The following is a 27,833-nucleotide window of genomic DNA, read 5'->3' as shown; positions in this document are numbered from 1 at the left end:
CCCAGGGTGACACTTTCTGCTCCTCCAGCCACCTTCAAGGGCCACGGGACAGCACCCCGCTCACAGCATACTCCACAGGCAGGGGACAGAGGCCCACGCCGCCTGGAAGGACCGTCCTGCCTGTGACACTGACCTACAGGTGTGGCTTACTGTTGCAGAGGAAGCGTGGGCCCCGCTCCTGCAGGAAGCACCTCTGTTGAGCCCAGTCTGAGGAGCTAAGTGTGACATTGATTCAGGGGCCACCTTGAAACAGAAAGGCTGCCTGAGGTGCAAATGAAGTTTCTTCCCACGTCCTCCAGCTCACTTCAGTGAGGGCTCACTGACAGTAATGGAGAGAAGTGGGCTCTCGGGGTCGACCCCACACAGGGCCTCCCTTCAGGTCTGTCTGGGACAGGTCTCCTGCAGAGCAGGTGGGTGAGCAGCTCGTGATGCTGGTGGACAGGGAGAGATGATGGACAGACACTCAGCTATGCTCCTTTCATTCCTAAAGGCATCGTTTCAACAAATCCTATTTTCTCAGCTCAATGCAAATACCCACTTGACCTCTGCTCATTTGCCTGCACTCCTGGGGCCAAGGGTGGCCAAAGGGGCAGTAAGGCGTCCTCGGAACTCGCTGGGTCAGAGAGTGAGCCGGTCCCACGGGGCACAGGCTCTACCCAGGCAGGCCGGGGTCCACGTGGCCCCTGAGAAGCATGCTGGCCATGGGACACCTTCCCCGTTTCCGCCCAAACCCCGCGCGGCCGGGCGGCTCTCACCTTGTGAGCCTGGTCCAAGCACTGCTTCCGGTAGTCGAGCTCCTCGTCCAGGTAGCCCTTCTGCTTACTGAACAGCTCCTGGAACACAAGGGGACCTGCGTCTGGGCCTCGTGTGGGGGGCGTGGCGGCGCGGGGCTGCCGGCCGGGTGTGCACTCACCTTCTCGCTCTCTAGGTCCACCATCTTCCGCTGCAGGGCCAACTCCGTCTCCTCGATCTGCTGGAGCCACTGGGCACAGACAGAAGGTCCCGACAGCCGTGAGCCCCCGGGTCACCATTCGGTCAGCAGAGGCCACCTCCCCAGCCCCGGGGACACAGCCTGGGGGCATGCCCCGTCCTTCCCGCTCTTCCTTGGGGAGGGAGGGCTCAGCCCCTGCGGGAGTCAGAGCTGGGCGGGTGTCATGGGCTCCGTGTGCCCAGCGTGCAGGCCAGGTCTGGGCCCCACCTCTCAGCCCCGCCTGGCGTCCAGGGAGCCTGCCCTCACACCCCCCCGGGAGAGGAGCGGTGTCAGGCGGGCTGTGCTCCCAGGAGCTGGCCTCTGAACTCCTACTTATGGGCACAGCCCTCCACGCCCTGCTGGAGGCCTGTAGGACAGGGGTGCTCGCTGCAGGCCTACCAGTGGGTTCTGGCCACACATGGGGCGGGGCAGGGGGGACTAGGGGCAGGCGGGTGGTCCCGGGAGCAGGGAAGCCAGAGGGTGGGGAGCCCGGGTGGGCGGCCCCCAGAGGAGGGTCCCGGCAGGGCAAACAGAGGCAGACCAGGCAACAGCAGCGCGGCCGCTGGAACGCCCGGCCGTGCGGGGTTTGGGCAGAAACGGGGAAGGTGTTCCACGCCCTGCGTGGTGCCTCAGGGGCCACGTGGACTCGGGCTTGCCTGGGAAGGGCCTGCGCCCGGTGTGACCAGCGTGGGCTCACTCTCTGAATTTCTCTAACAGACCCACCCTGACTCTGGCCTCTGGGGAAATCGGGGCAGAGCTGGCCTTGGGGAGACATGCCTGGTGGGTGCTGTCTGACCCATGTGTGTGCCAGGCCTCCCGAGCAGCCAGGCTGAGTGGACCCTGCCCCCCGCCAGCTTCCATCCCACCCCCTGGGGGCCCCCCACTTCCAGGGAGAGCATCTCCTCTGAACTGAGCCAGAAAGGACCCGGCCCCCCCCCAAGCGCGTCCGCTGTTACCTTCTCGGCCAAGGTCAGGACTGTCCTGGCTTGTATGACGACCACTTGCTCCTCATTGGTCAGATTCTGCATTCAAGAGCGGAATTCTCATATGGTCAGGGGGAGTGCCTTCTGGGATGGGGTGGGTGACAGGGCTGGGTGGGGGTGGGTGATGGGCAGTGGGTGGGGTGGGTGATGGGTGCTCAGTTCAGGGGTGAGTGACCGGCGCTGGGTGGGTGGTGGGGTGGGTGACGGGCGCTGGGTGGGTGGTTGGGTGGCTGGGTGATAGGTGCTGGGTGGGTGGATGCTGGGTGCTCAGTGGGGGGCTGAGTGACCGGCGCTGGTGGGTGGTGGGGTGGGTGACGGGCGCTGGGTGGGTGGCTGGGTGGCTGGGTGATGGGTGCCAGGTGGGTGGGTGCTGGGTGCTCAGTGCGGGGGCGGTGAGTGACCGGCGCTGGGTGGGTGGTGGGGTGGGTGACGGGCGCTGGGTGGGGGTGGGTGACCCAGTGTTCGGTGGGCATGGGGAAGATGGGGTCACAGCTAAATGTCACTGTCACTCACAGGCCCTTCTGGGAAGCTCTGACCCCTTGCGCTCTCGGCCTTGCTGACACCCACTGAGCCTCCTGCTTCTGTCACTGACAGGCCCTTCCGGGAGGCTCTAACCCCCTTCGCTCTCGGCCTTGCTGACTCCCACCTAGCCTCTGGCTTGCCCCTCTGGCCCTCTCACTGCAGGCGACCATGCCTAAGTGGCCAGGAAGCAGGATGGGACAGTGGGTGGTGGAAAGAGCAGCCAGGCTTCCGCACTCTGTCTGGATTCTTACTCAAAGCCAGCTCTCCTCACGTGCGGCCTGAATTATTAAAGCACCGCTTACAAATGTGAAGCAAAGATCAACATCCCTGCTGCTTCGCCTTCTCCCTGCATGTTTTATTCATGCCTCACCCCAGTGGGCCCACCGGGGTGGTCCTTCTGGGAGGGTGACCCTGGCCTTGGGCTGGCGGGCCTCCTCAGAGGAGGTCCCACCTGCATGAGCACCAGGGGCTGGAGGGGGTGAGCCGGGTTGTCCCCACTGCGGGGCCCAGCTGGGGGCCGCCGGGGGGTCGCGGAGAGCAGAGACAAGGGGTGAGGAGCCTGCCGGGATCGCTGAGTTGAGTGATCCCTGGCTTCTTTAGGAGCCACTAGGGTCGCTGGCATATGAAACTGGCAGTGCGTCCTCTGCCCCCGTCTCTGAGGCCGCATGGTGGCTCCAGGGCATGCAACCTTGGTGCTCCCGGGGGGCAGCTGCAGGGCTGGGGGACTGGGCAGGCCTGAGCTCGTCCTCGCTGGCCAACACGGCAGCTCTGTGCCCCTGGGTGGTGCCCTCTGGGGCCTCAGTCTCTCCAGCTGTGAACTGAAAGGCTCCCCGGAGCCCTTGGCAGGGCTGGTACTCGGGCTGAGCCCGGAGCACACGGCGAGGACGGCCATCCTACTGTGGCCCGCTGCCTCCGCTGCCCACAGCCGAGGTGGAGCGAGGGCTCCGACCCAGGGTCGGGGGCGCGGCAGGTAGGCCAGGAGGGCCTCCCTGTGGAAGCCAGCCCTCCCTTCCCCCTTCCCGCTTCCCACCTAATGGGCGGGGCGGGGGCAGGGAGGAGGGGTCCCTATCAGCAGGGCCCTGAACACTCGGAGCTGCTGGGAGCACTGGCCCTGAGGGTGTGCACAAGCACCTGGGTTTTGGTACACATGCGTGAGTGTTTGTGCGTGTGTGTGTGCTTGCACGCGTTTTCCCTCCATCTCTCACGTGAGGTGCACCTGTCCTGTGCTTTGATCTCTCTTGAGCACAGCGAGCAGGATGTGGAGCCCAGGGTGCTTCACAAGGAGACCGTGTACTTGTGAGGGGACCTTGTGAGGGGACATTCTGGGGTGTGCACTGGGGCCTCTGCCAGCACAGAAGGTCCCCCCTCACCATCGGGCGGGGGCTTAACAAGTACAGGAGGGGCCGTGGGGGTGAACAGAGAACAGATGGAAGGGTGGCGGAGCATGGATGCAGGGACGATGGGTGGAGTGTGGATGGAGGGGTGCAGTCACTCATTCAGCAATTCACATTCTTTTGAGGAACTTGCTGTAGAGATTGGGACTCTGCCCTAAGTGAGATTCGGAGAGTATTCATAGGCTCTGCCCCTCTGCCAAAACTAGGTGGGAAGCTCTGAGTTGGAGCAGTCTAAGTCGGACACGACTGAGCGCTGACGGACTAAACTGAACTGAAGGCACCTTAAGGGCCCCCAGGCCCCAGCCCCACCAAGGATGTGGAACAACTTCAGGACCGAGAGGGATTCAGAAACTGAGAACACGGGGCCAGAAGCGTCTCTGCTGGAGGAATCGGGCGCACTGTGAGAAAGAACGGAGTTTCTCCTAAACGCCAGAGGGCTGGTCAGCAGCTCTGGAGGCGGGAGCTCACGGGGCAGGGGCCGGGCACCGCGGGACTCACAGGGGCCCTGGGCCGTGCAGGGCGGCGCACGGGGAGGCATGCACAAGTCAGGAGAGCGACCTACACTTACGGCGTTGTCCCCCAGCAGGTCCAGCTTCTTCATCAGCTCCGAGACCAGGATGTCCTAGAAGCAGAGAGACAGCGGTGCTGGGCCAGGCGCCGCGGCGGGGCGGGGCGGGGCAGGCGGGGGGGCGGGACCAGGGCGTTACCGTCACGCCTTCCGCCTCGCAGTACGCCTGCAGGGGGCTCTTCCCGTCCACGAAGGGCGTGTGGTGGAAGGTGATGGCCGGTGACTTCCTCTCCCTCTCCTAAGACAGACAGCAGAAGGCTGGGCACACGGGGGCCCCCGCCCTCCTGGGAGGGCAGTGCGGCTCCCCCCCTACCGCCCCGGGGACACCGTGAGAATACAAAGTCCACTGAACACAGTTAACGTGGTCTTTGTGAAAATGAGACCCTGGCTGCCGCAGCAGTGGTCACCCCCTTCGGACCTGCCCAGGGGAGCCTGAGTGGACGCTGACGGGAGCAAGTGGGGACCTCCGAGCACAGATGGCCCCTGGGGACTGGCTCCCGCCTGGGAGCCCTGTCGTCTGATGCCCGGAGGGACGGGGACAAAGGGAGGGCCCGGAGCTGTGTGTGGACACTCCTGCTCTGCTTTTTGTTTTCCTCCAAGTGACACGGCAGGACTCACAGCCTGGGTGGCACCGGCTCGGGACAGCTCCCTGCCACGACCACTGCTGCCCCTGCCCCCGACCCCTGCCCCCCAGCTCTGCCCCCACCTCCCCACCCCTGCCCCTGCCTCCAACTCCATCCCCTGCCCCACCCCTGCCCCTGCCCCCCCCACCCCTGTCCCTGTCTTCCCACTCCTGCCCCTGCCCCCCACCCCTGCCCCCCAGCTCTGCCCCCACCTCCCCACCCCTGCCCCTGCCTCCAACTCCATCCCCTGCCCCAACCTTTGCCCCTGCCACGCCCACCCCATCCCCTGCCCCACCCCTGCCCCTGCCCCCCCACCCCTGCCCCTGTCTTCCCACTCCTGCCCCTGCCCCACACCCCATCCCCTGCCCCCCACCCCTGCCCCACACCCCATCCTGTCTCCTCACCCCTGCCCCCCACCCCTGCCCCTGCCCCCCACCCCTGCCCCCCACCCCATCCGCCGCCCCCCAAAGCCCCACACCTCCAGCTCCAGGATCCGGAACTCCAGCAGCTCGTTTTGGTCCTTCGCATCCTGGACTTCATGTTTTAACCGAGCCTCTTCTGTCTCCATTTGTTTAATCTATAAAACAAAAAACAGGAGGCATCCTGGAGGCCACCGGAAGCCAGCCCTGGGCAGCAGGTGGGCAGGTGGGCAGGTGGGGATTCCTGTCTTTCCAGGAAAGCAGCGCGCCTCTCAAACAGACGGGGTGGGGCGGCTGTACCTTTTCCACAAGCTCCTGATTTCTCCGAAACAGCGCTTGCTTCTCTTCAATCCACTTCATATCCTTGAAAAGGAAATTGAAGTCGAGAAATAAATGCACTGAAGGATGCAGCTCTGATTTACATCACGGTTCAGCAGGACAGAGATTGTGACGAAAGGACTACACCCAGCTTCCGAAGTAACCGAGAGTGGAGCGCCTGTCCGGTGGCTGATGAAAACCCAGGTTCGCCCATTTTCTTGGAGGGTCTCGGATAGAGGTGGACGGCACCCAGGTTTGTGTGAGCCAAGGCCAGGCACCCGCATGGACGTCACAGGTCCAGGGGACCCAAACACGTAGCCAGCGGGAGCCAGGGGGTTGAGCTGGTGTGGAGAGAACAGGTGTGGTGCCTGGGTGATCGTGGGGGTCTCTGCACTGGATTTGAGGCCTCGGGCACTCCGGCGAGGCTGTGGCAGTGAGGTGGGGCAGTCACGCACGTTCTTGCCCTGGCTGTCCGTCCAGCCATGCACCGGGCAGTCGACACCCCAGGGCCTCTGTGGGTCTGCACTGCACTCGGCTATGAGCCGGGCCATCTCTCACCTGCACCCTCCCAGCCCCCATAGACATCCTCCGGCATCGTCCTGTGTCTGGACCATCCACAGGCTGGGGGCTGCTCAGAGAACATGGACGGAGGCCCTTCCCTGGGATCTGAGGAGCCCACAGGTGCTGGCAGTCCCAGGGACTGAGGGGAGTGGTAACAAAGCCCTGGGACCTGGGCTCCCGGCCCTGAGTGAGGAGGCGGATGGGAGCTCCGGTCAAGCCCAGAGAGGCTTGGTCAGGGGAATTCGTGCCTCGTCCTGGGCTTACTGTGGAATTCTTCCAAATACATGTTGCTTCCGCTTTTAAGTCTTTTACTGAGGTGTGATATAAACACAGCAGAGGGAGCTGGGGAGCCCGTCTTCAGCGTGCAGATGAAGATCCTCACCAAGTGCACACCCGAAGGCCGCCGCCCTCACGGGAGCATGGCAGCCCGGGGGCCCCGGGGCCCAGGCCCGCGGGCTCACCTGCCCCTGCTCGGCCAGGGCCTTCTGCAGGTCCTCGATGCGCGCCTGCGCCCGCTGTGCATCCGCCTGCAGCTGCTCACGGGTCTGTAGGATGGGAGGAGACATACATCAAACTTTCCCTAAGAGCTGGGCGGCCCCCTCAGACCTGACTTTCAGGACACTGCCTGCCAACAAGGCGTGCTCTGGAATAAAGGGAGAACTTGGAGGCTTAGCGACTTTGCTTAGATTATAGGGGATGATCTGTGGGTTCATTTGGGAGATTATTTGGGGAAATCCTCACTTACAGGATGATGGAGGAGGCTTGAGCAGCTGGGTGCTGGCCGGAGGGGGTTGGCTTAGTCCCGGGGACGACAAAGACCGGGACACATACAGCCGGGTGGCTGAGCGACCTGCCCGGCACAGCCCCCAGGCACCTCCTTCCCTTCTGGAGCCTCTGGCCGCCCTGGGTTCACCTCCTTTTCCGGACTTCGCTTTCCCTTTCTTCCCCAGAGCCCGTCCTCCTTTAGAAGCCCTGGGCTCCCTGTTGCATGAATGTCTTCTGCCCAGCCCGTCTTCTACGGGCTTCGCCCTCCCTGGAGTTCACCTGCTGTCACAGGGGCCGGGCTGCAGGGCACTTCATCTCGATGGGTGCCCTGGCTCCCTGGGAATGGCTTTCAGGGCAAATGGACGAGAGCGGTGAGATGCCTCAACTCGGGAGGGCAGGGCAGCCCGCCTTGGCCTGGGCCCACCCGCTGCCAAGTGACGGCCAGAGCGGCATCCCTGGGGCCTGACCGTGATCGCAGGAGGGGAGGGCCCGGCCCGGAAGGCGCATGTGTCCCTGCCGAGGCCGGGGGGCAAGCGGGGAGCCCGGCAGAAGCCGGAACGTCGTGGAGTGGAAGTCAGTTAGACCTTAACTTCTCGCTCTGCGTCCAGCGTCCCTCCGACCTGCTCCTGCAGCAACGCGTAGGCCCGCTGCAGGGCCTGGTACTCCATGGTCAGCTGGCGGAACCGCAGCTCTGTCTCCTCCTTGGCCATGCCCTGGAGAGGCGCACGGAGACACCACGTCAGCCACGCCTCTGCCTGGGAACCACCTGGGAGACGGGCCCTGACCCCTGGGGTGAATGGCCGAGCTGGCTGCTCAGATAAGCCTCTTGGGCCAGCAGCTGGGGCCAGGGACTCAGCTGGGGCCCACCTGCCATGGTCCTGACCCTGCACCCTGGGTGCTGGTGCCCACCCGCTGCTGGGTGGTTCAGACTGCCCCCTTGAGAGGGTGGGAGCGCTCTGCACCACTCTGCAGAGGGGACCCAGTACAGTGATGTGAAGCAGACAGGGGCGTGTGTGTGAAGGTGGGACAGGAGCAGCCAGGCGGGCCTGTCCTGAAGCCCTGTGAGAGGTCACCTCCTCCAGGTCGTCGTCTGGGGTGCACGGGGTCTGGTCTGTCCTGTCTGTTTGGTAAGAGATGGAAGAACCGTCGGACTCCAGAGAAGCCTCTTCATCATATCCAAAGAAGGTCTCCACGACAACCGGCTTCTGAGCAAAAGGGACCATGTTAATCCAAACCCAGACCACTGGCTGGCCGAGCTGCCAGCTCTGTAGGGGCCTCCTCTGCTGCCCAGCACTCGGGTGTCTATCCTGGACTGCCCCCTGGTGCTGCTCAGGCCACCAACCTCGACCAAGGCCTCCACTATCTTACCTGGGCTGGTAGAGTGCAGAGTGGGACACGGTCCTCCTAACGGCCTTTCTAGGGGCCAGACAAACCTGTATTTGTGCCTAGGAGTATCTACCGGCCTGTATGAGGATCACTGTTGGTTGTTCCAAAACCAAACCAAAAAACGTATTTTGTAAAAAGCAAGTTAGATCCTTTGGGAATATTCTGGGAATGTTTCCCAAATCTCATTTAATAAAAATCACAGGTTTACCAAAAAGGACTGTGCCTCAAAGAAATACCCCAGGTCTATCAAGTTCCCAAGGAGTGCGGGTCTGCAGGGGAAGGACACAGGGAGGCCGCCTGCATCCTGGCTGGATGCAGACGCCAGCGGTGGGACGGCCAGGCCCCTGGCTAATTCCTCCTACTCGTTATTACTGTCGTGAACCCACGTCTCCTCTTGGAAATTTAAAGGAAACCAGGTTGGGTTTTTTTAATTTAAAGTATAGAGTACTCGCTCTGGGTCATGTTTTGGTTACTTCATAATAACAATTTTTAGAAGTAAGGAAACCATTTTCTCTTCACCTCTGAAGGAAGAGGTTCTTTCCTGTTAAACGACTTTTTAAAAATACACATTTCATGTAGTCGTTTACCTTGGGGAGTTTCGCCATTTTCTTTCTTTGTTTCCGATATCTTAAAAGCTTATCACGTTCCTGCAAAAACCAGTTGAGATTTTTTGAGTTGTTGATGGGCTCTGCCAGGTTTAAATGCACAGGTTAGTATTTCCGGGTCATCATCTGAGCAGACAGGGTGGTCTCAGGACCAGCCGGTGGTCCGCCGTGTTCACCAGTTCAGGGCAGTTTGCTCTGAGAGTTTGGATGGTGCATGTTCCCAGCCTGGGCAGGAACAGGAACCGAGGCCTGGGTCTCTCTGAGCTCACTGTCTGGGGCTTCCTCCCCATCTGGGATGGAAGGAACCCTGTGGGGCAGGGGGTTGAGGGGCACACACTGAAATGGAAATTTGAGAAGGACGGAGGGCCCAGCCTTCTCCAGTCGCCCAGAGGTGACGTCCACACGGTGGAGCCAGGCCTTTTCTCTTCAGAGCGCTAGGCTGCGTATGTGGGACCATGTAGGAGCCAGCCAGGCCGTGGGGGCTGAGTGCCCTGGGGTAGGAGGGGGACCCAGTTCTGAACCATAAATACCACCTGGGACACTGCCCGTTTCCCTGGCATCTGTGCAACCCTAACGGGTGGGCTCTCGGTTACCACGGCGAAGTTTCTGGGCAGGCAGCACTGGGACCACGGAACCACCCCCGCCCGAGTGTGCGGCTGCTTCCAGCTGCACCAGGAGAAACCATAGGCACAGGGGACCCAGGAAGTGGGAGAGTTGTAGGCGGGGACGGTGAGGGGATGGGAGGGGCTGTAGGCGGGGACGCTGGGGGAGTGGGAGGGGCTGTAGGAGCGGCTGGTGAGGGCAGTGGGAGGGATGTAGGTGGGGATAGTGGGGGGAGTGGGAGGGGCTGTAGGAGGGGATGCTGAGGAGATGGGAGGAGCTGTAGGTGGGGATAGTGGGAGGAGTGCGAGGGCTGTAGGAGGGGACGCTGAGGGAGTGGGAGGGGCCGTGGGCGGGGATGGTGGGGGAGTGGGAGGGGCCATAGGCGGGGCCGGTGAGGGAGTGGGAGAGACTGTAGGAGGGTCCGGTGAAGGAATAGGAGGGGCTGTAGGCGGGGACGCTGGGGGAGTGGAAGGGGCTGTAGGAGGGGACGGTGGGGGAGTGGGAGGGGCTGTAGGCAGGGACTGTGAGGGAGTGGGAGGGGCCGCAGGAGGGGACGGTGGGGGAGTGGGAGGGGCTGTAGGTGGGGATGGTGGGGGGAGTGGGAGGGGCTGTGGGCGGGGACTGTGAGGGAGTGGGAGGGGCTGTAGGCGGGGACGCTGAGGGAGTGGGAGGGGCTGTAGGAGGGGACGCTGGGGGTGGGAGGGGCTATAGGCGGGGACGCTGAGAGAGTGGGAGGGGCTGTAGGAGCGGCTGGTGAGGGCAGTGGGAGGGATGTAGGTGGGGATAGTGGGGGGAGTGGGAGGGGCTGTATGAGGGGACGGTGGGGGAGTGGGAGGGGCCGTAGGAGGGGACGCTGGGGGAGTGGGAGGGGCTGTAGGTGGGGATGGTGGGGGGAGTGGGAGGGGCTGTATGAGGGGACGGTGGGGGAGTGGGAGGGGCCGTAGGAGGGGACGCTGGGGGAGTGGGAGGGGCTGTAGGTGGGGATGGTGGGGGGAGTGGGAGGGGCTGTATGAGGGGACGCTGGGGGAGTGGGAGGAGCTGTGGGCGGGGACTGTGAGGGAGTGGGAGGGGCCGTAGGAGGGGACGGTGGGGGAGTGGGAGGGGCTGTAGGAGGGGACGCTGGGGGAGTGGGAGGGGCTGTAGGTGGGGATGGTGGGGGAGTGGGAGGGGCTGTGGGCGGGGACTGTGAGGGAGTGGGAGGGGCCGTAGGAGGGGACGGTGGGGGAGTGGGAGGGGCTGTAGGCGGGGACGCTGAGGGAAGTTGAGGGGCTGTAGGAGCGGCTGGTGAGGGCAGTGGGAGGGATGTAGGTGAGATGCTGAGGGCACTTACTAACACGCTCTTCACGTAGCCAGCGGTCTCCAGGGTCTGGAAGACAGGAGGGACCTTGGAGACTTAGGGTCACAGACCTTGCCCGCGCAAGCCCCAGGGTCCCGCCGGCCCCCAGTCTCTCCCCTTCCCTGTGAAGATTCCCGTGGCTCTCCTCAGACCCTTCCCTGAGAGGGCGGGCTTCCCTGGGCTTGGTCCTTCCTCCCTAGGCTGACGCCGCAGGGGGAGAGCCTTCAGAGGCAGGGGTGGGAGTGCATTTGTAGCCAGGGTGCTTTCGTTTTCCTCTTCCCCTCGTGTATTCCTATTATTGAGGGGATGGACGGTCACTGGCCACTGAAGGGACGAGAGCACTGACCTCAGGCCCTGCCGGAAGGCTGGGTGGCCAGAGCCCATCCTGACCACTGGGCGGGAAGTGGCAGAGAGCTCCGCTGCTGTCCTCTCTTCAGCCCCCACCCCACCACCCCCGCCACCAGCAAGGGCACAGAACGACCCAAGCAGCTGGTTCTGAACTGATCTGACCTTGGAGTCCGTCTGGGTCCCACAGACTAGGAGGTGCCCTAATGAGGGTAACTGGATGGGGGTCTGAGGAAGGACTATTGGAAAAGCTGTGCTGGGGGTGGGGGTTGCAGGGAGAGGGGGACGTAGATGGAGGTTGGGTCCCCAGAAAGACATGCCCACACCCCATCCCCAGACCTGGGGCTGTGGCCTTGTTTGGAAATGGGGTCTGTGCAATCTGGCTAGGTTATGGATCTTGAGAGGAGACCATCCTGGGTGGGGATGGGCGGTGCCCAGAGAAGGGGAGGGGGCTGGGAAGATGGCTGAGATCAAAGGAACGTGGTTGGCGCCCATCGGAAGCTTCCTGTCCTCCCCAGCACCCCTGGCGGGAGCCCGGCCCTATCCCACCCTGACTCTGGATCCTGCCTCCAACGCTGTGAGAGGCCTGGGGTGGACACAGGCAGTGTTGCTGCTCTGAGAGCCCCAATCCTGAAGGTGAGGAAGGGGAGGGATTTGGAGGGGCAGGAGCCAACCGCTGGGGAGAGACTTGGCCCATGTTGTGGGTGCCGGGTGCACTGTGGGCATCAGAGAGGGGTGGGTCTGAGAGCGGGGCCAGCGGGTGGGTGGCGCCCAGCGGTCACCTTGGAGAGCTCGTCTATGAGGTGCTGCTGCTCGACGATCTGCAACTTCAGGAAGTCCACGTCCCGCTCGTCCTGACTCTGATCCAGGTCGTTCAGGGAGCTGGGTCTCCGTATGATCCCTGCTCTCTGCCTCTGAAAACCAGACAGACCACACAACATGTGGAGTGAGGTGCCCAACCACTGAAGGGCAGCTGGGGTCTCCTCACCCTGCCTGCCTGTACCTCAGAAGCCCTGTCACTGGTCACCCCACTGGTCACGGGCCTCCCTGCCGGCGAGCTCCCAGCCCCACAGACGCCCGTGAGACCAAAGCCTTGATCTTGCTATCAGACCTCGCGTAGAAGAGGCTAGTTACACAAAAGTGGGCTCCTTACCATCTCTATGTTCTCCTGGGTGACAAATTTTAACTTGTTTTCCATCCGACGTAAACTGTGGGACAGATCTTCGTTCTTCCGAGTAAGGCGTTTGTTTTTGTCCAGCAATGGCTTGTACTGACTTTCAGCTTCCCTTACACGCTTTAACTGAAAGACAAGATTAATTATATATTACGATGTTTAAAAGCATCACAGAGAACCAGCAGCCTCCAAACAGAGGTGTTAAAGCAAGCAGAACAAGCCTTGTGTTCCATGGAGCTCAGCGGTCTGGCACTGCACTCTGTTCTGCTCGAAAGAGCTACAGGGAAAGAGCCCAGTCCGTGAGCCTTCCGCCACCTGGGAGAGCTCATGTCCCAGCAGCCAGGTCACTGGCGAACCTCTGTGGCCATAAGGACTGACGCCACTAGCAGGCGAGGTCGTCACACGTCTCAGACGACACCCAGAACAGAGACACGTGCCCCAGTGACCCAGGGCCGGAATCAGCCAACCAGCGCCTCAGCCTGTATCTGGTCCCCTACCTGATGTTGTTAATAAAGTTTTATTGGAAATGCCCTGTCACCATCACTCTTCTTTTCCATGGCAATCTTTGGAAGTGGATGCCCCAGCTCCCCCTCCACGGCAGGCATAGGCAACAGAATTTAGAGGCCCGAGGCCACCCACCAGCTCGTTCCGTTCCTCCGACAGCAGGGCATTGCGGTCCTCGAGTTTCCGGATGATCGCGCTCAGCTCCGCAATCTTAAGTTGGAAACGCCGAGCATCCTTTTCATCCAACTGCTGTTCCTAAAACAAAAATCAACTGCAAATAACTGTTCGTAGACACAGATACAAAAACCATGGCAAGTCCCAACACACCACGGAAACCAAGGCACTTCTGTGTCACGATGGCCCATGATTCTAATGGCTGGGGGCACTGCGGGCTGCACGCTGGGGACAGAGTGCAGGAGCAGAACTGTTCAGAGTGCAGACGGGGCGAGGGCGTGCGCACACAGGTGCCGCAGGTGGGCAAGACGCTGAGAAAACCCAAGAAGCCAGCACCATGCTTCACGAGGCCGCTGCCGGCTGCAGCTTTCAAGGTCGGGGAGGGCTGCCCTGCACTGTAGCGGGGGCCTCACTTTCCTTGAATTATAATGTGAACCCAGGAAATGATGTTCAGCTTAAGACTTTCGAAAGTGGGATTCCCAGGAAGAGTGGTCCCTCAAATTGAGTTTCTAAAAAATCACTTCGGGAGCCACTGGAACTTACTAAAAAAAAATCAATGAAACATTTTGATCTGGTTTCAGAATCTCTGGAGTTAATGGGATCTGTCGGGTGCCAGAGCTGGTTTTAACCCAGTTAAGCCATTTATATAACAAGATTGTAAAATGTCATGCTCCATTCTTGAACAATCACTGCCCTAGGGCTGGCTCGGCTCAAACGCAGCTCTGTCCTCAAAGCAAACAGACGCGAGTCCGGGAAGGACCGGGGGACAGTCCCTCATTCAGCAGGTGCAGGAGAGGCGGGGGGCCGACCCGGAAGGACTGTGTGGAGGGTCCGTGGAATGTAGACCCTTTCCAGACTCCTGGGACCCCACAGAGGGCTCTGAATAAGGAGCGGTGAGAGGAGATGGGTGGGGTCACAGCCCCGCATGGTCACGCAGCCCGAGGCGCGGACAGTGGCGTGGTCACAAGGAAGGCAGGTGCCGGGCAGCTGGTCACGAGCACAGAAACCACGGCAGGATGGTCAGGGCCAGCGGAGGGCAGAGCCTGCGTGCGGTGATGGAGCTCCCAGGCCACCTCCCCCAGCAGCAAAGGAGGGCCCCTTAGCAACCTGGGGCTGGTGGTGGAGGCAGGCACAGCTGGAACCCTGAAGCTCGAGGCCCATGGGAGGGGCCAGGGGAGCGCAAGGCCAGTGCTACGCTGCAGCAGCAAGGAGGGAAGAGAGAGAAGTCTCTGGGCCCTTTCAGCCTCGGAGAAGCCGAGGGTCCCTCTGGCCTGTGGGCTGCAGACATGGGCAGAGTCCCCAAGGCTTGGGCTCGGGACTCCCCAGGGAGCTGCCCACGGGACCACGAGCCGCGTGCGGGGCAGTCTGGGCTCTGGGTCGGCCGGGCGAGCATGGGAGGTGCTTACAGGGCTTCCCGAGTGGTCTGAGGCGTCTCCTGCACCGCTTGCGTGAGGAAGCTCCCGCCTGGGGCTGCCCGGGTGCCGGTCGGTCTCTTTGACCTGGGACAGCTGCTCGTCTAGAGCCTCTTTTTGGAGCTGGAGTCTCTGGGCATGCCCGGCTTGAACCCCTAACTCTCTCTCCAGCACGAAGACTGCTCTGTCTTTAAATTTTATCTCCTCCATCTACAAGGAGAACAGAACACAATCACACACGCAGGCAGGTAAGATGCAGTTACTGTAGAGACAGGCAGAATGACTTGAGCACAAGCATCAGGAGGGACCCCTACTGAGCAGCCCTGCCAGCCTCTCAGGCTCTGAGACCTGAAGCAAAGCCTGGACTGAGAGCCGCACGCCCCCGCCCAGGCCGCTCACGACTCCATGGCTCTGACCAGGCGGGGCCGGCTGAGGCCGCCTGCTTGGACACCGCACAGCCTGCCCAGTCTCCCGGGCTCTTGGCAGGACTCCCCTCTCCCAGCTGGCCTGCAGGGGCTCATCAGCCAGCGGGGCCCACAGAGGCTACCTCTACCTCCCGCCTTCTGCTGAGCGTTGGGCAGAGCAGAGCCGCCTCGGGTTCCCCATACCCCGTCAACAGGATGAGCGAAGTTCGTGTTAAAACAGGCAACTGTGGACGTGGAGGAAAAGGAGCTGTGGGCCCCAAAGCCCTCGTGGCCTCTGCCTCTCCACTCTGCAGACATCCGGCCCGGGGAAGGCTGGATGGTGCCTGGGGCCAATACACACGGCCTCCTGCACTGGCCTCTCCTGGCTCCGAGGTGTGGACGGAAGGCAGGGTTCTGCCCGACTGCAGGCAGAGCTACATTTTACATTCAGCTTCCTCTAAGCTAAGCCTCAGGTTGGGGGGTGGTCCGTGAACCAGCAGGATCCAGACTGGCAGGGGACCGGAATGGTAGTGGGGGACAGCACAGCCCTGTCCACTCTCCCTAACGTGCTCAAGCTCCTGACAGTGTCTGGCCCTTCCAGACACAGCTGCCGCTGCCTCCAGGCCCCTCCCAGAGGCCACAGGGGTGTCCCTGAGCAAAGGTCAGGCTGGTACCCTGGAGGAGGAGCAGGCAGAACGGCCCCCACGCCACCTGTTCTTCAGAGAAACAGGCCCTGGTGCTGGGGATGTCCAAACAGCACCAGATTCACAAGAGGACTCGATTTAAGACACATTCCACACAGCAGAGCAGGGCAGGCTGTGCTGCTACTTTGCTTGCTGTGCTGGGTTTGAATAAATTAATAAATCAGCCATCTGCTGAAGTCAGCTTGGAACAAAGAGTTGCCATATCTAATTAGCCCAGATCACAGAATTCACGGGCAAGCGATGCGCCGAGCAGAGGAAAAGAAGCCCTCAGCCGCTAAACCCCCATTGCCCGGAGCACAGGGCAAAGTGGAGCGAGGAAGCCCGGTCAGTTAGCAGAAACCAACAGGCTGGTGAAAACACAGCCCCGTTAATACGCGGCTGGTCTCACATTTAGCCCCTTGCACAGACACCTTGGAAACATCTCTGTTCCTTCATCAGGAAGCATGAAAGCAAGGGTCTCCACACACAGTCCCTCTCAAATCAGTGAGTTCAGCAGACGGTTTAGACCGGAAAGCTGACTTCCAGGAGAAGTCATCACACACGCCACGTAGCATGGTCAAGTCAGACGTGGAGCTCTGTGATCCGCTCACAGTGGGATGTGCGCCCGCTTCCCCCGAGGGCGGGGCTGGATCTCTGAGGATGAAAACGCCTCTGAGATCAGTGTCCGCAGGGGCCTCGTGCTCAGCACCTCTTAGCGCCTGAATGCCGAGGGTCTCAACCTGGGGCACGCTCCCGCATCTCCTGGTCCTGCTGTTTGGACTCAGAGGACTGTCTGTGGAGGAGGCGCGGGTGGGTGCATGGTGGGGTCGGCCAGCTGAGGGGGACGCCCTTTGCCACGTGAGACCCCCACCTCACTCTGGGGACTGCTTCCAGCTTGGGGCGCAAATTCAAACTCAGGTAACGGGACAGCCAGGGAAGGCTCAGTGGGCAGCCCCGCCTCTGAGGGCTGCAACCCTGCATGCATGGCCCCCTTCCTGTAGGTCTACCTGCTGCGCCCAGTCGGGGCCGTGGGGTCCTGGAGGGCCGGGCTGCAGAGAGCGGGGGTCACGCCCCATCCCTGCCTGTGTCGCCAGCCACACCCACGTCCACACCCAGTGGACCCCGCCCTCCCCGGAGCCCAGGACGAGGGCTTTCAAAGCTGATATGGAGTCTATCGGCATGAGTCAGTTGGCCCCAGGCACCTGCCCTCACCGGGGCCGCAGCAGTGGCTTCCAGTTGGCCTCCCGTGTCCACTCGTGCCCCCACCCCCAGCCCCACAACACAGCCAGGGAATCAGATCTCACCACTCCCATGCATCCCCGGGTACCAAAAGCAAGATTCAGAGTCCTTGCTGGAGGCCACCCGCTTCCACAGGGGCTGCTCGCCTCCCCCAGCCCCACTCCCTGTTGCATGGGTATGAAAACCCGGGGGTCCCTGGGACAATGGGTCCCGAGAGAAGGGGCGCAGGAGGACGCCGAGGCAGGAGCACTGCTCCTGCCTGGGGGAGAGGGCGCCCTTCTCAGACCATCACCCCACCCCCAGCACGGAGCAGGCTCAGAGCGCGTGCACAGAAGCAGAGCCGCAGGGGAGCCTGGGACCCACACTTACCAGCACCAGGTGGCACGAGGCGCACTGACATGGTCTAACCACCGCCCCCCGAGCTGAGGCCCCCTCCAGCTCCTATGCCCCATGACGCCCATTGGGGGTCACCATCAAGCCCAGCGCGGCAGCCGCCCCCGGGGACCCTCCCTCCCCGCTCTGGACAGGTGAGCTCACGCCTGCCCCGGGAGGCCCGCTCCCCAGAGAGTGAACAAACAGTGGAGTGTGAGGCAGCGCCTGGTTTTGCCCGTCCTTCTTGGGTTTATAGGATTGTTAGTAGCCGTCTGAGTTGGTAATTTAGTGAGTGCCCGACAGACATCCCCTCCTGATTCCAGAATGGCACAGCTCGAAGGTGCCCAAAGCTGCTCCTGGGCTGAGAGTCCATCCCCTCCCCACCTGCAGCAGGCAGCCCAGTCCTCAGAGCAGGTCAGCAGCCCGGTGTGGGCAGGACGCAGGGCACGTGCCTGAGCTCGGCGAGGAAGTCAGAGTGGACGGCTGCTTGGCTTCCACTCTGATAGGAGCCACCCCCCACCCCAGACCGAGCTCTCCAGGGACACCATGCAGCTGTCCAGGGCCGCCTGAGGGTACAGACCCCCTTCTGTAAAGTCCAGGGAGCCGGGTAGCAGAGCCGTGGGGGCCACGAGAACAGCAGACGTGGCCTCACTTGGGGTGTCACCTCCTAAGGTCCCCCAGATGCTCTGATGTGAGCCCTCAGGGAGAAGCCCCAGGGAGTCCCTTCCTCAGGAGGGGCCAGCTTGCAGCCCAGCTGGCCTCCTGGGTTCTGTCTGGATGTACCGGCCGGCTTCCTGTTCCCACCCTCCACTCAGCTTCTGTCTGAGACCTCTGTGCCCTCACCTCTGGCCAGCACCCAGCGTCCTGGGGTCAAAACAGGGACCTAATTGTCCACAGCTGGCCTGGCTCCGCCCAATCATCCTGCCCCTGCCCACGCCTGGCCCTGCGGGGGCTCAGCCTCAACCTCACCAGGGCCAGCCCACTGTCTGCTGGCTCTGTGACGTGGCCACAGATGACCACAGCCTCCCCTTTGGACCCTGTGAGCTGCACCTCGGAAGACCCCAAACAGGCCAGAGCCCCAGGGTGAGGGCCAGAGCGGCTCGGACGAGCAGGTGGGACCCAGCCCGAAACGCCAGCCACAGAGGACACGCTGCTGCCCGAGATCCTCTTGCTTTTGGCCACTTGGGGGTTGTCATGTTCTTTGCAAAGTGGCTGCTGTGTGTTGAGGTCCACTCTCTCTGGACCCCTCCCTGCCGGGCCAGCTGCCTGCACAGCTGTCCAGGCGGGCTCCCTGCTCCCACATGCAGGAATTCAGCCCCAGGTTGGCCAAACGCAAACACACCAGCATCATGCTGGGCAGAGCCCCTGTGCTCAGGGTGCTGACCGCACGTGGACACGGAGGCCCGGATCTCCCTTCACGCTCCTCAGCTTCCCATTCAGGCGGCCCCGGCCACCATGCTCAGTCCTTGGGCTGGGCCCCAGCAGGGCTCCTGGGCTCCCCCTTACTCGGCTGCAGCCCTGTGTGCGCACTGGCTGCTGCACAGCTGCTCCTGGCTGCAAGTGCCCTCGCACGCCGGGTTCTGAGTCCAGCACTCGGCAGTGCCAGGGACGGGGAGGAGGGCACTGCGTTGCTGTGCCAGGGACGGGGAGGAGGGCACTGCGTGTCCCACAGGCCACTGCTCCACGGAGCACGAGTTGACCCCTGACCTCCCAGAGCCACAGACCCTCCTCCCAGGCCCAGGGAAATCGTCACCACCCCCCGGGAGGGCCCGTGCCATAGCCCGGGAAATAGCAATGCTTGGCTTGATGGCTGTAAGGAACTGTGATGATCAAACATCGTCCAAGGTGGGTCACAGCCAGGTCTCTCCACGGGGGAGCCCTGAGACCCCCGTCAGCATGGTCACCCCCAGCAAGGAGTCAGTGGACCTCGTCGTGTGGCCGTGGTCCTCAGCTCTGGGCCCACGCCCCTCCTCTGGCGCTAAGCCCCCTGACCCCCACTGGCCCCTGCCCCTGGACAGCCCCCAGCCCGCTCCCCCTCCAGGCCACGCCTGACCCCGGCCGGCCTCTGGACCACGTTCTCCACCTGCCACTTTTGCCCCCACTCCCCCCTTTCCAACCTCCCTTCTGAAAATCCCCCAGCACCCCCACTCCAGCCGAGACCGCCCCATCCCCCCAGAGTCACCCCAGATGTGTTCGCACGGTGGGGCCGGGTGTCGACCTGAATTCACTGCCAGGTCCAGGGCCAGGACGCTCCCACCAGCAGGAGCCTGAACGCGAAGGCTGAGCAGGTGCTGGGTCTCCATCGGCTGAGAGGAGGGGCTCACGGGAGGCGGGAACTGGCGCTCGCTGTGGCCCCTGTTCTCCGAGCTCCTCCTGTGTGCTGGGCCTGCGGCTGAGACTTCACGTGTGTTTTTCATTATTTGCTGACATGGCACAGAAACAGAGCATTGATTTATACTGATATATAAGGAAGCTGTTAACAGAGTAGACCCTAAGAGTTCTCATCGTAAGGAAAATTCTTGTAAAATTTTGTTTGTTTTTCTTTTTGTTGTCTCTTCACGGGCCGATGGATGAAACTGCTTGTTCTTCTGTCGCTGTCACTTCCAACTCTTCATGACCCCGTGAACCGCAGCACACGAGGCCTCCCTGTCCTCCACCATCTCCCGGAGCTTCTCAAACCCATGTCCACTGAGTCGGTGATGCCATCCAACCATCTCATCCTCTATCGTCCCCTTCTCCTCCTGCCTTCAATCTTTCCCAGCATCAGCATCTTTTCCAATGAGTCAGTTCTTCACACCAGGTGGCCAAAGTACTGGAGCTTCAGCTTCAGCATCAGTCCTTCCAATGAACACCCAGGATTGATCTCCTTTAGAATGGACTGGTTGGATCTCCTTGCAGTCCAAGGGACTCTCAAGAGTCTTCTCCAACACCACAGTTCAAAAACATCAGTTATTCAGCACTCAGCTTTCCTTATGGTCCAACTCTCACATCCATACATGACTACTGGAAAAACCATAGCTTTGACTAGACAGACTTTTTGTTGGCAAAGTGATGTCTCTGCTTTTTAATATGCTTTCTAGGTTGGTCATAGCTCTTCTTCTAAGGAGCAAGCGCCTTTTAATTTCATGGCTGCAGTCACCATCCACAGTGATTTTGGAGCCCAAGAAAATAAAACCAGTTACTTCACTTTTCCCCCATCTATTCATCATGAAGTGATGGGACCAGAGGACATAATTTTAGTTTTTTGAATGTTGAGCTTTAAGCCAGCTTTTTCACTCTCCTCTCTCACTTTCATCAAGAGGCTCTTTAGTTCTTCTTCACTTTCTGCCATAAGGGTGGTGTCATCTGCATATCTGAGGTTGTTGATGTTTCTCCCGGCAATCTTGATTCCAGCTGTGATTCAGCCAGCCCAGCATTTCGAATGATGTACTCTGCATGTGAGTTAAATAAACAGGGTAACAATATATAGCTTTGTCATATTCTTTTCCCAATTTTGAACCAGTCTGTTTTTCCTTATCTGGTTCTAACTGTTGCTTCTTGACCCATATACAGGTTTCTTAGGAGGCAGGTAAGGTGGTCTGGTATTCCCATCTCTTGAAGAATTTTCCACAGTTCTTTGTGATCCACACAGTCAAAGCCTTTAGCATAGTGAATGAAGCAGAAGCAGATGCTTTTCTGGAATCCCCTTGCTTTCTTTTTGATTCATTGAAGGTTGGCAATTTGATCTCTGCTTCCTCTGCTTTTTTTAAACCCAGCTGGTCCATCTGGAAGTTCTCGGTCACGTACTGCTGAAGCCTAGCTTGGAGGATTTTGAGCATAACCTTGCTAGCATGTGAAATGAGCACAGTTGTGCGGCAGTTTGAACGTTCTTTGGCATCACCCTCCTTTGAGATTGGAAAGATTGACCTTTTCCAGTCCTGTGGAAACAGCTGAATTTTCCAAATTTGCTGACATTGCACAAAAACACAGCACTGATTTATATTGATATATATGAAAGCTGTTAGCAGAGTAGATCTTAAGAGTTCTTATCACAAGGAAAAAATTTTTTAATTTTCTTTTGGCTTTTCGTCTTGTTGCCTGTACGTGAGCTGGTGGATACTAACTAAACTCACGGAGGTGGTCACTTCTCGCACGGGTTAGTCAGACCACATGCTGTACACTTTACACCTATACAGCGATGTATCCCAGAAAAGCTGGAAAAATTACCGCGTGTATTCTGTGACATGACTGGGCTTTGGGAACAGTGGCTGAGGTGGACGGAGGTGGGGCTGGGGACGCGCTGGGTCCTGATACCCGTCTGGGCAGCGTCTCATGGACCGGCCTCCAACAGCGACGCCTGGTGGAAGGGGCGGGAAGTGCAGTGGGTGGAATGCGAGCTACACCCCGTTCCCTGCCCACTGGACTAAGGGGAAGTGGAGCTGTGGGCCTCGGGCAGGGGTGGGCGTCTCAGAAAAGAACCACTAGTCTTCTTGCTGTCAGGAATGTATGTCATCAGTGATACGCATACAGTGTGTGTGTGTGTGCGCGCTTAGTCACTCAGTTGTATCCAATTCTTTTGTGACCCCATGGACTGCCGCCTGCCAGGCTCCTCTGTCCATGGGATTTTCCAGGCAGGAATACTGGAGTGGCTTGCCATTTCCTTCTCCAGGGGATCTTCCCGACCCAGGGATTGAACCTGGGTCTCCTGTACTGGCATGTGGATTCTTTACCATCTGAGCCACCAGGGAAGCTCACGTGTGTGTGTGTGTGTGTGTGTGTCTGTGAAATATATACATATATACGTATACACGCATATACATGAAACTAAAGGAGATTCCCCACAAGGATTATGGATCCTAAAGGGAACAACTGCAAAAGACTCTAAAATAAGCAAAACGCAAAATTAATTCCTTTTCTAGGAGCGCTGGAGCCTTGGAAAGCTGTCTGATCCCACAGAAGTGCTTGCCTTTGTCTGTGATTAGGCCATCCTATGACTCTGAGGAGACAGGTGTTTACCTGGAGAAAACTATTAGCAACGCAAACACTTCCTCCAGGTCAGTTCAGATCAGTCACTCAGTCGTGCCCAACTCTTTGTTACCCCATGGACTGCAGCACGCCAGGCCTCCCTGTCCATCTCCAACTCACGGAGTTTACTCAAACTCAAGTCCATTGAGTCGGTGATGCCAACCAACCATGTCATCCTCTGTCGTCCCCTTCTCCTCCTGCCCTCAATCTTTCCCAGCATCAGGGTCTTTTCCAATGAGTCACTTCTTCGCATCAGGTGGCCAAAGTGCTGGAGTTTCAGCTTCAGCATCAGTCCTTCCAATGAACACCCAGGACTGATCTCCTTTAGGATGGACTGGTTGGATCTCCTTGCAGTCCAAGGGACTCTCAAGAGTCTTCTCCAACACCACAGTTCAAAAGCATCAATTCTTCGGTGCTCAGCTTTCCTTATAGTCCAACTCTCACATCCATACATGACCACAGGAAAAACCATAGCCTTGACTAGACGGACCTTTGTTGGTAAAGTAATGTGTCTGCTTTTGAATATGCTAAGTTGGTCATAACTTTCCTTCCAAGGAGTAAGCATCTTTTAATTTCATGGATGCAATTACCATCTGCAGTGATTTTGGAGCCCAAAAAATAAAGTCTGACACTGTTTCCACTGTTTGCCCATCTATTTGCCATGAAGTGATGGGACCAGATGCCATGATCTTCGTTTTAGCCAACTTTTTCACTCTTCTCTTTCACTTTCATCAAGAGGCTCTTTAGTTCCTCTTCACTTTCTGCCATCAGGGTGGTGTCATCTGCATATCTGAGGTTATTGATATTTCTCCCGGCAATCTTGATTCCAGCTTGTGCTTCTTCCAGCCCAGCATTTCTCATGATGTACTCTGCATATAAGTTAAATAAGCAGGGTGACAATATACAGCCTTGACGTACTCCTTTTCCTATTTGGAACCAGTCTGTTGTTCGATGTCCAGTTCTAAATGTTGCTTCCTAACCTGCATACAGATTTCTCAAGAGGCAGGTCAGGTGGTCTGGTATTCCCATCTCTTTCAGAATTTTCCACAGTTTATTGTGATCCACACAGTCAAAGGCTTTGGCATAGTCAATAAAGCAGAAATAGATGTTTTTCTGGAACTCTCTTGCTTTTTCCATGATCCAGCAGATGTTTGTGGCCTTGCAAAGGATCTTTGCCAGGTAGGGAACAGAAACCAATTCAGACCAAATCCTTGTTCGAATTAGTTGCAGCATTTACTTGTTTCTCTTTAGTCACTGATTTAAATAAAATTTTTGACATGTATTCAGTGCATATTTTTACAACCATCATGATTATACCCTCTGTTACAACTTGTCCTCTAGCAGTTAGCTATGATCCCAATAAAAATTTCAATGTTTTTTTAGGAAAAATGATTCTGAGGTTTCCATGGAAGCCTGAAGGACTGAATCTTCAAGAAGAACACAGTGGGAGGACTTGCTACTCAGAAATTCAGCTGATGATAAGATTGAAATGTTTCCTATAAAATAGGCTTGAAATGGGACAGATGATGAAAAAACACCCTCTCATTTAAGAATAGTTAATGCACGGCAGAGGACTGGGGGGCAAATTGTCTTTTTAAGAGCTGTTATGTGACATTCCTGGCCGTCCAGTGGTTAAAACTACAGTTTCCACTGTAGGAGGCATGGGTTTGGTCCTAGACTGGGGGTTAGTGGGTGGGAACTAAGATTCTCCACACCATGCTCCATGGCCAAAAAAATTTAAAAAGAGTTGCTAGAACAACTGTATGTCCATATGGAAAAAAATATAAGTGGGCCTCTGCCTTACATATCTCACACACACACACTCATACACACACACTCACAGACTCACACACACATGATGCAGCAGGGCTGACTTGTACATGAAGATGAAACTATACACTTTTAAAAACATAAATCTTCATGCTTCAGAATAAAAGAATTTCTTAAACAAGACACAATGAGCACCAACCCTAAAGGAAAAGCCTAATAAATCAGACTGCTCTAGAATCTAAACCTTCAGCTCACAAGGCACCATCGCTGAGGACACAGAAAGCCCGCGGAGGAGGGGAGACACTTGGCTGCATTTTAGTGTAAACGTTAGAGGCAGCTCGTCCCTGCCTGCAGAGCAGCCTTCCGGGGCTCTCACAGGCCCTGCGTGACTCTTCATGCTGATTTGGGGAGAAGTGCCCCTGCAGCGACCCTGGTTCTCCCGTCCACGGCCAGGGAGCTCCTCTGCACGTGGCTCATCTCAGTCCCTCTCAGCCGTGTTGTGTGTCCGTATTTTCAGTGTACAAGCCTTGCACGCCTTTTGTTAAACTTGTTCCCAAATCTTTTATTGTGTTTTTTACGCCATTATGAGTGGAATTTTTAAAAGTTTCATTTTGGACTGTTGCTTGCATATAAAATACGCCTGTGTTTTGCATATTGTTTCTGTATTTTGAAACCTTGCCGAATTCATTCAACAGTTCATTTGGGGGAATTCCTCAGAGTGTTCTACCTACAAAGTCATGTCACCCACGGAAGACAGTTTTATTTCTTCCTTTCCAATCTCATGTTTTTAAATTTATTTCTTTGGCCTTAGTGCCCTGACGTGAATTCCTCAGTGGAAAAAGGCAAAAGAAAAAAAAAAAAGATGAAAGGAAAAATGTCCCCAAGAAAATGGCAGCATCTGTTCCAGTTCACCTTAAGGTAAAGCCCTTGTCACTCGAGGACACCGTCCAACATGAGAGACAGCAGCTGCGATGAAACGAGGCAAAAGAGGCTCTGAAGCAGACAGACAATGAAGGGGCAGACAAAGCTGTAGGATAAATATGAGTGCTGCATTTCTTACATAAGAAACGTAAGTATTACACTATTCTCAGGGAAATAAGATGATGTTACATCTATGAGTAAAGGGGAATGACCAAACTTTCAGAGAACAAATTAGGATTAAATTATGAAGGCAGAAACAAAAATATTAAGCAGAAAAGTTAGATCAGAAAGTCAAGGGCATTTCTTAGAAAGCAGAACCAAAAGCCAAGGCTGGAGAGAAAAAGAAGAGAATCAGCGTATCAAGTCCAAGTCCCAGCGTCTGGCTAATGCGGGTTCTGGAAGGAAGAGAGGGAGAAGGCGAGGAAGCAGACAGAAGAACAAAGCTTTCCCGAGCCGAGAGACATGAGTTTCCAGTTAGAAAGTGTTCCTGACTGCCTGGTAAGCTGGGTGAACCAATACTTACACTAAAGTCACATCAACCTAAATCAGTGACGCTCCGGGCACAGGGACAGTGTTCCATAACTTCTGGGGAAGGATGAGGAAGGACCAGGAATCAGAATACCGTATAGTTTCTTAAGACCAACACTCAGAGTCAGAAGACAACGCAGAAATCCCTTCAAATTCTAATAAAAGTTTTCCAACCTCTAATACCACATCGAGTTACAACATCCACTGTGAGTGTGGTTAGACTAAAAACTCCACGCACACAAAGTCTCACAAAATACATTTCCCTCCTTCTGTCTCCAGAAAGCGATCAGAGAATGTACTTTCCCCCAGTTGAGAAACATTCATCCTAGAAAGAGGAAGGTAAGGGAGGGGTCTAACACAGGAGGGAGGGATGGTTTCCCAGGTTGGTGACAAAGAGAATTCAGGATTCGGGCTGCTTCAGGAAACCGGTCTGTCCAGGGAAGATGTGAAGAGCAAGCGCTCCAGGAAGGATGTCTCGGAACACAGACATGGGCAGGATTCCTAATGCTTTACTGTATTGACCGGGGATTCCTTCCTCCAGAAATTCAGGGGTGTCGCAAAGAGTTGGACTCAACTAAAGCAACTTAACACCCGTTCACTTGAAAATTAAGCAAATGGAAAAAATTAATTTGGTGGAAAATAAAAGTGTGTACAAGAGAGGTTGTGGGCCACAGTGGGTCTTTGGTGAACGTTCACAGAGCAACCGTAACACGAACAGTAAACACTCATTTCAGCCCCGACGGAGCAGCCAGCCTGTCCCGACAGCCTTCTCCCTGGCTCGCGCCCCACCTCCCGGGCACAGGAACCAGAGCAGGAAGGGCCCGGGGAGTGGGCGTCTGGGCACCTGCTCCCTCGGCTCCTCGACTGGGCCGAGTGCCCCCAGAGCCACCCTCTTGTCCGAGGCCCTTGCCCACAGGGGCAGCACCTGCCCTGGCCCCTTCCCTGGAGCCACAGCCAGGCCCCACCGGGGTCCCTGGGGCTCCGCAAAGCTGCCCTCCCTGTCTGGGGTGTGCTGTGTGTCCTGTTGAGAATGGGACTCGGGGGGCGAGAGGCTAATCGGGAAACAGAGGAAGAGCTAAACCTGAGAATCAAGAAGGGGAGGTGCAGGCACATACTGAGGGTTTGGAATAAAACTCGGAAGAATGAGCTAGAACTGCAAGTGGGTCCCTCTGGGGAGCCCAGGTCAAGGTTGAGGACTATGGTCGGTTCTGTCATGACCCTGTGCTTAAGGAAATCGGGCCACGAGCCTCCATGATGAACACCGAGGCCAATCGAGGTGATGGACAGAGTGTGGATTTGGGCAGTGGGTGCTGACCCGGTACCAACACACAGCCCAGAGATGAATGCAGAGTTGAAAGGGAGAGTGTGGAACAGGGACATTCCGGAAAGGGGGAGGGGGCCACCCGGGGAGGGGTGTCTGGGCCCCGCACGCACAGCGTGACAGACCTGTGCTTGTTCACAGCCCCCAGTTCTGTGCCCTGCGTCCAGAGAGACTGCAACGCTTCTGGGAAACCAACACGGTGGTCTTTGGAACCCAGAAGCCCAGGAGGCTGGGAGAGGTGGCCTGGGTGCACGGGTGTGCTGGAGGAAAGCTGGCTGCACCCCCAAGGGGTCCCCAGTGTAGCCAGCTGCAAAGCCAGCTGTGCCCTGATGAAGCGCCTGCAGGACCCACAGGCTCATTTCCCCCCAGTCGCCAAGGAGGTCCAGGCTCCAAGGAATGAGGAGAATCGAGTGGAACCCCCCACAACCTTTGAGCATTCTTCACAGCCTCTCCTCACAGGGGCTCGGGAGCATCGAGCAGCTACTCATGGGAGCCAGGGGATGCACAGAGTTCCTGACCTGCGAAGAGCCACTCCTTCCCAGATTTCACAGCTCAGGAACGCTGGGATGGCCCTGGGCGGGACCCTTGCCTGTAGGCCTCTGATCTCCCCTCTCTGGGTCCAGTGAGCTCACTAACTGCAGACCCTCCTGGTTATGGAGCCGGAGCTTATGTCATCCAACTGGCCCCTGCACGCCTTGAGCTTAACATGGGGCTGCAAGACGGGGGATCTTTCATAAACCCACTTTTGGGGGACGGGGGAGGCCCCCTTGTGGGCGTCTGGTTCTGACCAAGCTGGAAATGGGAAGGAAAGCTGGGTGGGGTGGAGCGGGGAGGACTGCGGCCTCCTGGGCCCTGGGCCACTGACTGACTGGTGAGTTCTGAACCGCATCCTGCTGTTTTCAGCAGCCTGGCCTCTCTGGAGTCCTCAA

General features: G+C 58.1%; 1 protein-coding gene across 27 annotated transcripts in view; it reads right to left on the bottom strand.

Moving 5' to 3' along the window:
• Nucleotides 1-27,833, bottom strand: part of JAKMIP3 (Janus kinase and microtubule interacting protein 3) — a 90,955-nt gene that overhangs the window by 20,431 nt on the left and 42,691 nt on the right. For 6 of the 27 annotated variants that reach the window (XM_086378210.1, XM_086378205.1, XM_086378208.1 and 3 more), the window contains exons 4-19: nucleotides 14,657-14,872; nucleotides 13,212-13,331; nucleotides 12,552-12,698; nucleotides 12,181-12,312; nucleotides 11,048-11,083; nucleotides 9,097-9,156; nucleotides 8,197-8,328; nucleotides 7,708-7,836; nucleotides 6,820-6,903; nucleotides 5,780-5,842; nucleotides 5,539-5,637; nucleotides 4,577-4,675; nucleotides 4,432-4,491; nucleotides 1,927-1,992; nucleotides 914-982; nucleotides 756-833 (exon numbers count right to left, since the gene is read on the bottom strand). In XM_086378210.1, the coding sequence (XP_086234336.1) occupies nucleotides 756-833; nucleotides 914-982; nucleotides 1,927-1,992; nucleotides 4,432-4,491; nucleotides 4,577-4,675; nucleotides 5,539-5,637; nucleotides 5,780-5,842; nucleotides 6,820-6,903; nucleotides 7,708-7,836; nucleotides 8,197-8,328; nucleotides 9,097-9,156; nucleotides 11,048-11,083; nucleotides 12,181-12,312; nucleotides 12,552-12,698; nucleotides 13,212-13,331; nucleotides 14,657-14,872 (1,590 nt within the window). The remainder of the gene's footprint in view (nucleotides 1-755; nucleotides 834-913; nucleotides 983-1,926; nucleotides 1,993-4,431; nucleotides 4,492-4,576; nucleotides 4,676-5,538; nucleotides 5,638-5,779; nucleotides 5,843-6,819; nucleotides 6,904-7,707; nucleotides 7,837-8,196; nucleotides 8,329-9,096; nucleotides 9,157-11,047; nucleotides 11,084-12,180; nucleotides 12,313-12,551; nucleotides 12,699-13,211; nucleotides 13,332-14,656; nucleotides 14,873-27,833) is intronic. The other 21 variants (XM_086378213.1, XM_086378207.1, XM_086378209.1 and 18 more) reach the window with 13 other exon arrangements.

Source organism: Bos grunniens, chromosome 26 (genome assembly GCF_055505025.1).
Source record: "Bos grunniens cultivar Pamir isolate PY7600 chromosome 26, Bosgru_T2T1.0, whole genome shotgun sequence".
Taxonomy (NCBI): domain Eukaryota; kingdom Metazoa; phylum Chordata; class Mammalia; order Artiodactyla; family Bovidae; genus Bos; species Bos grunniens.
Note: the sequence above shows the minus strand (reverse complement) of the source record. Positions and strands in the feature narration are given on the sequence as shown.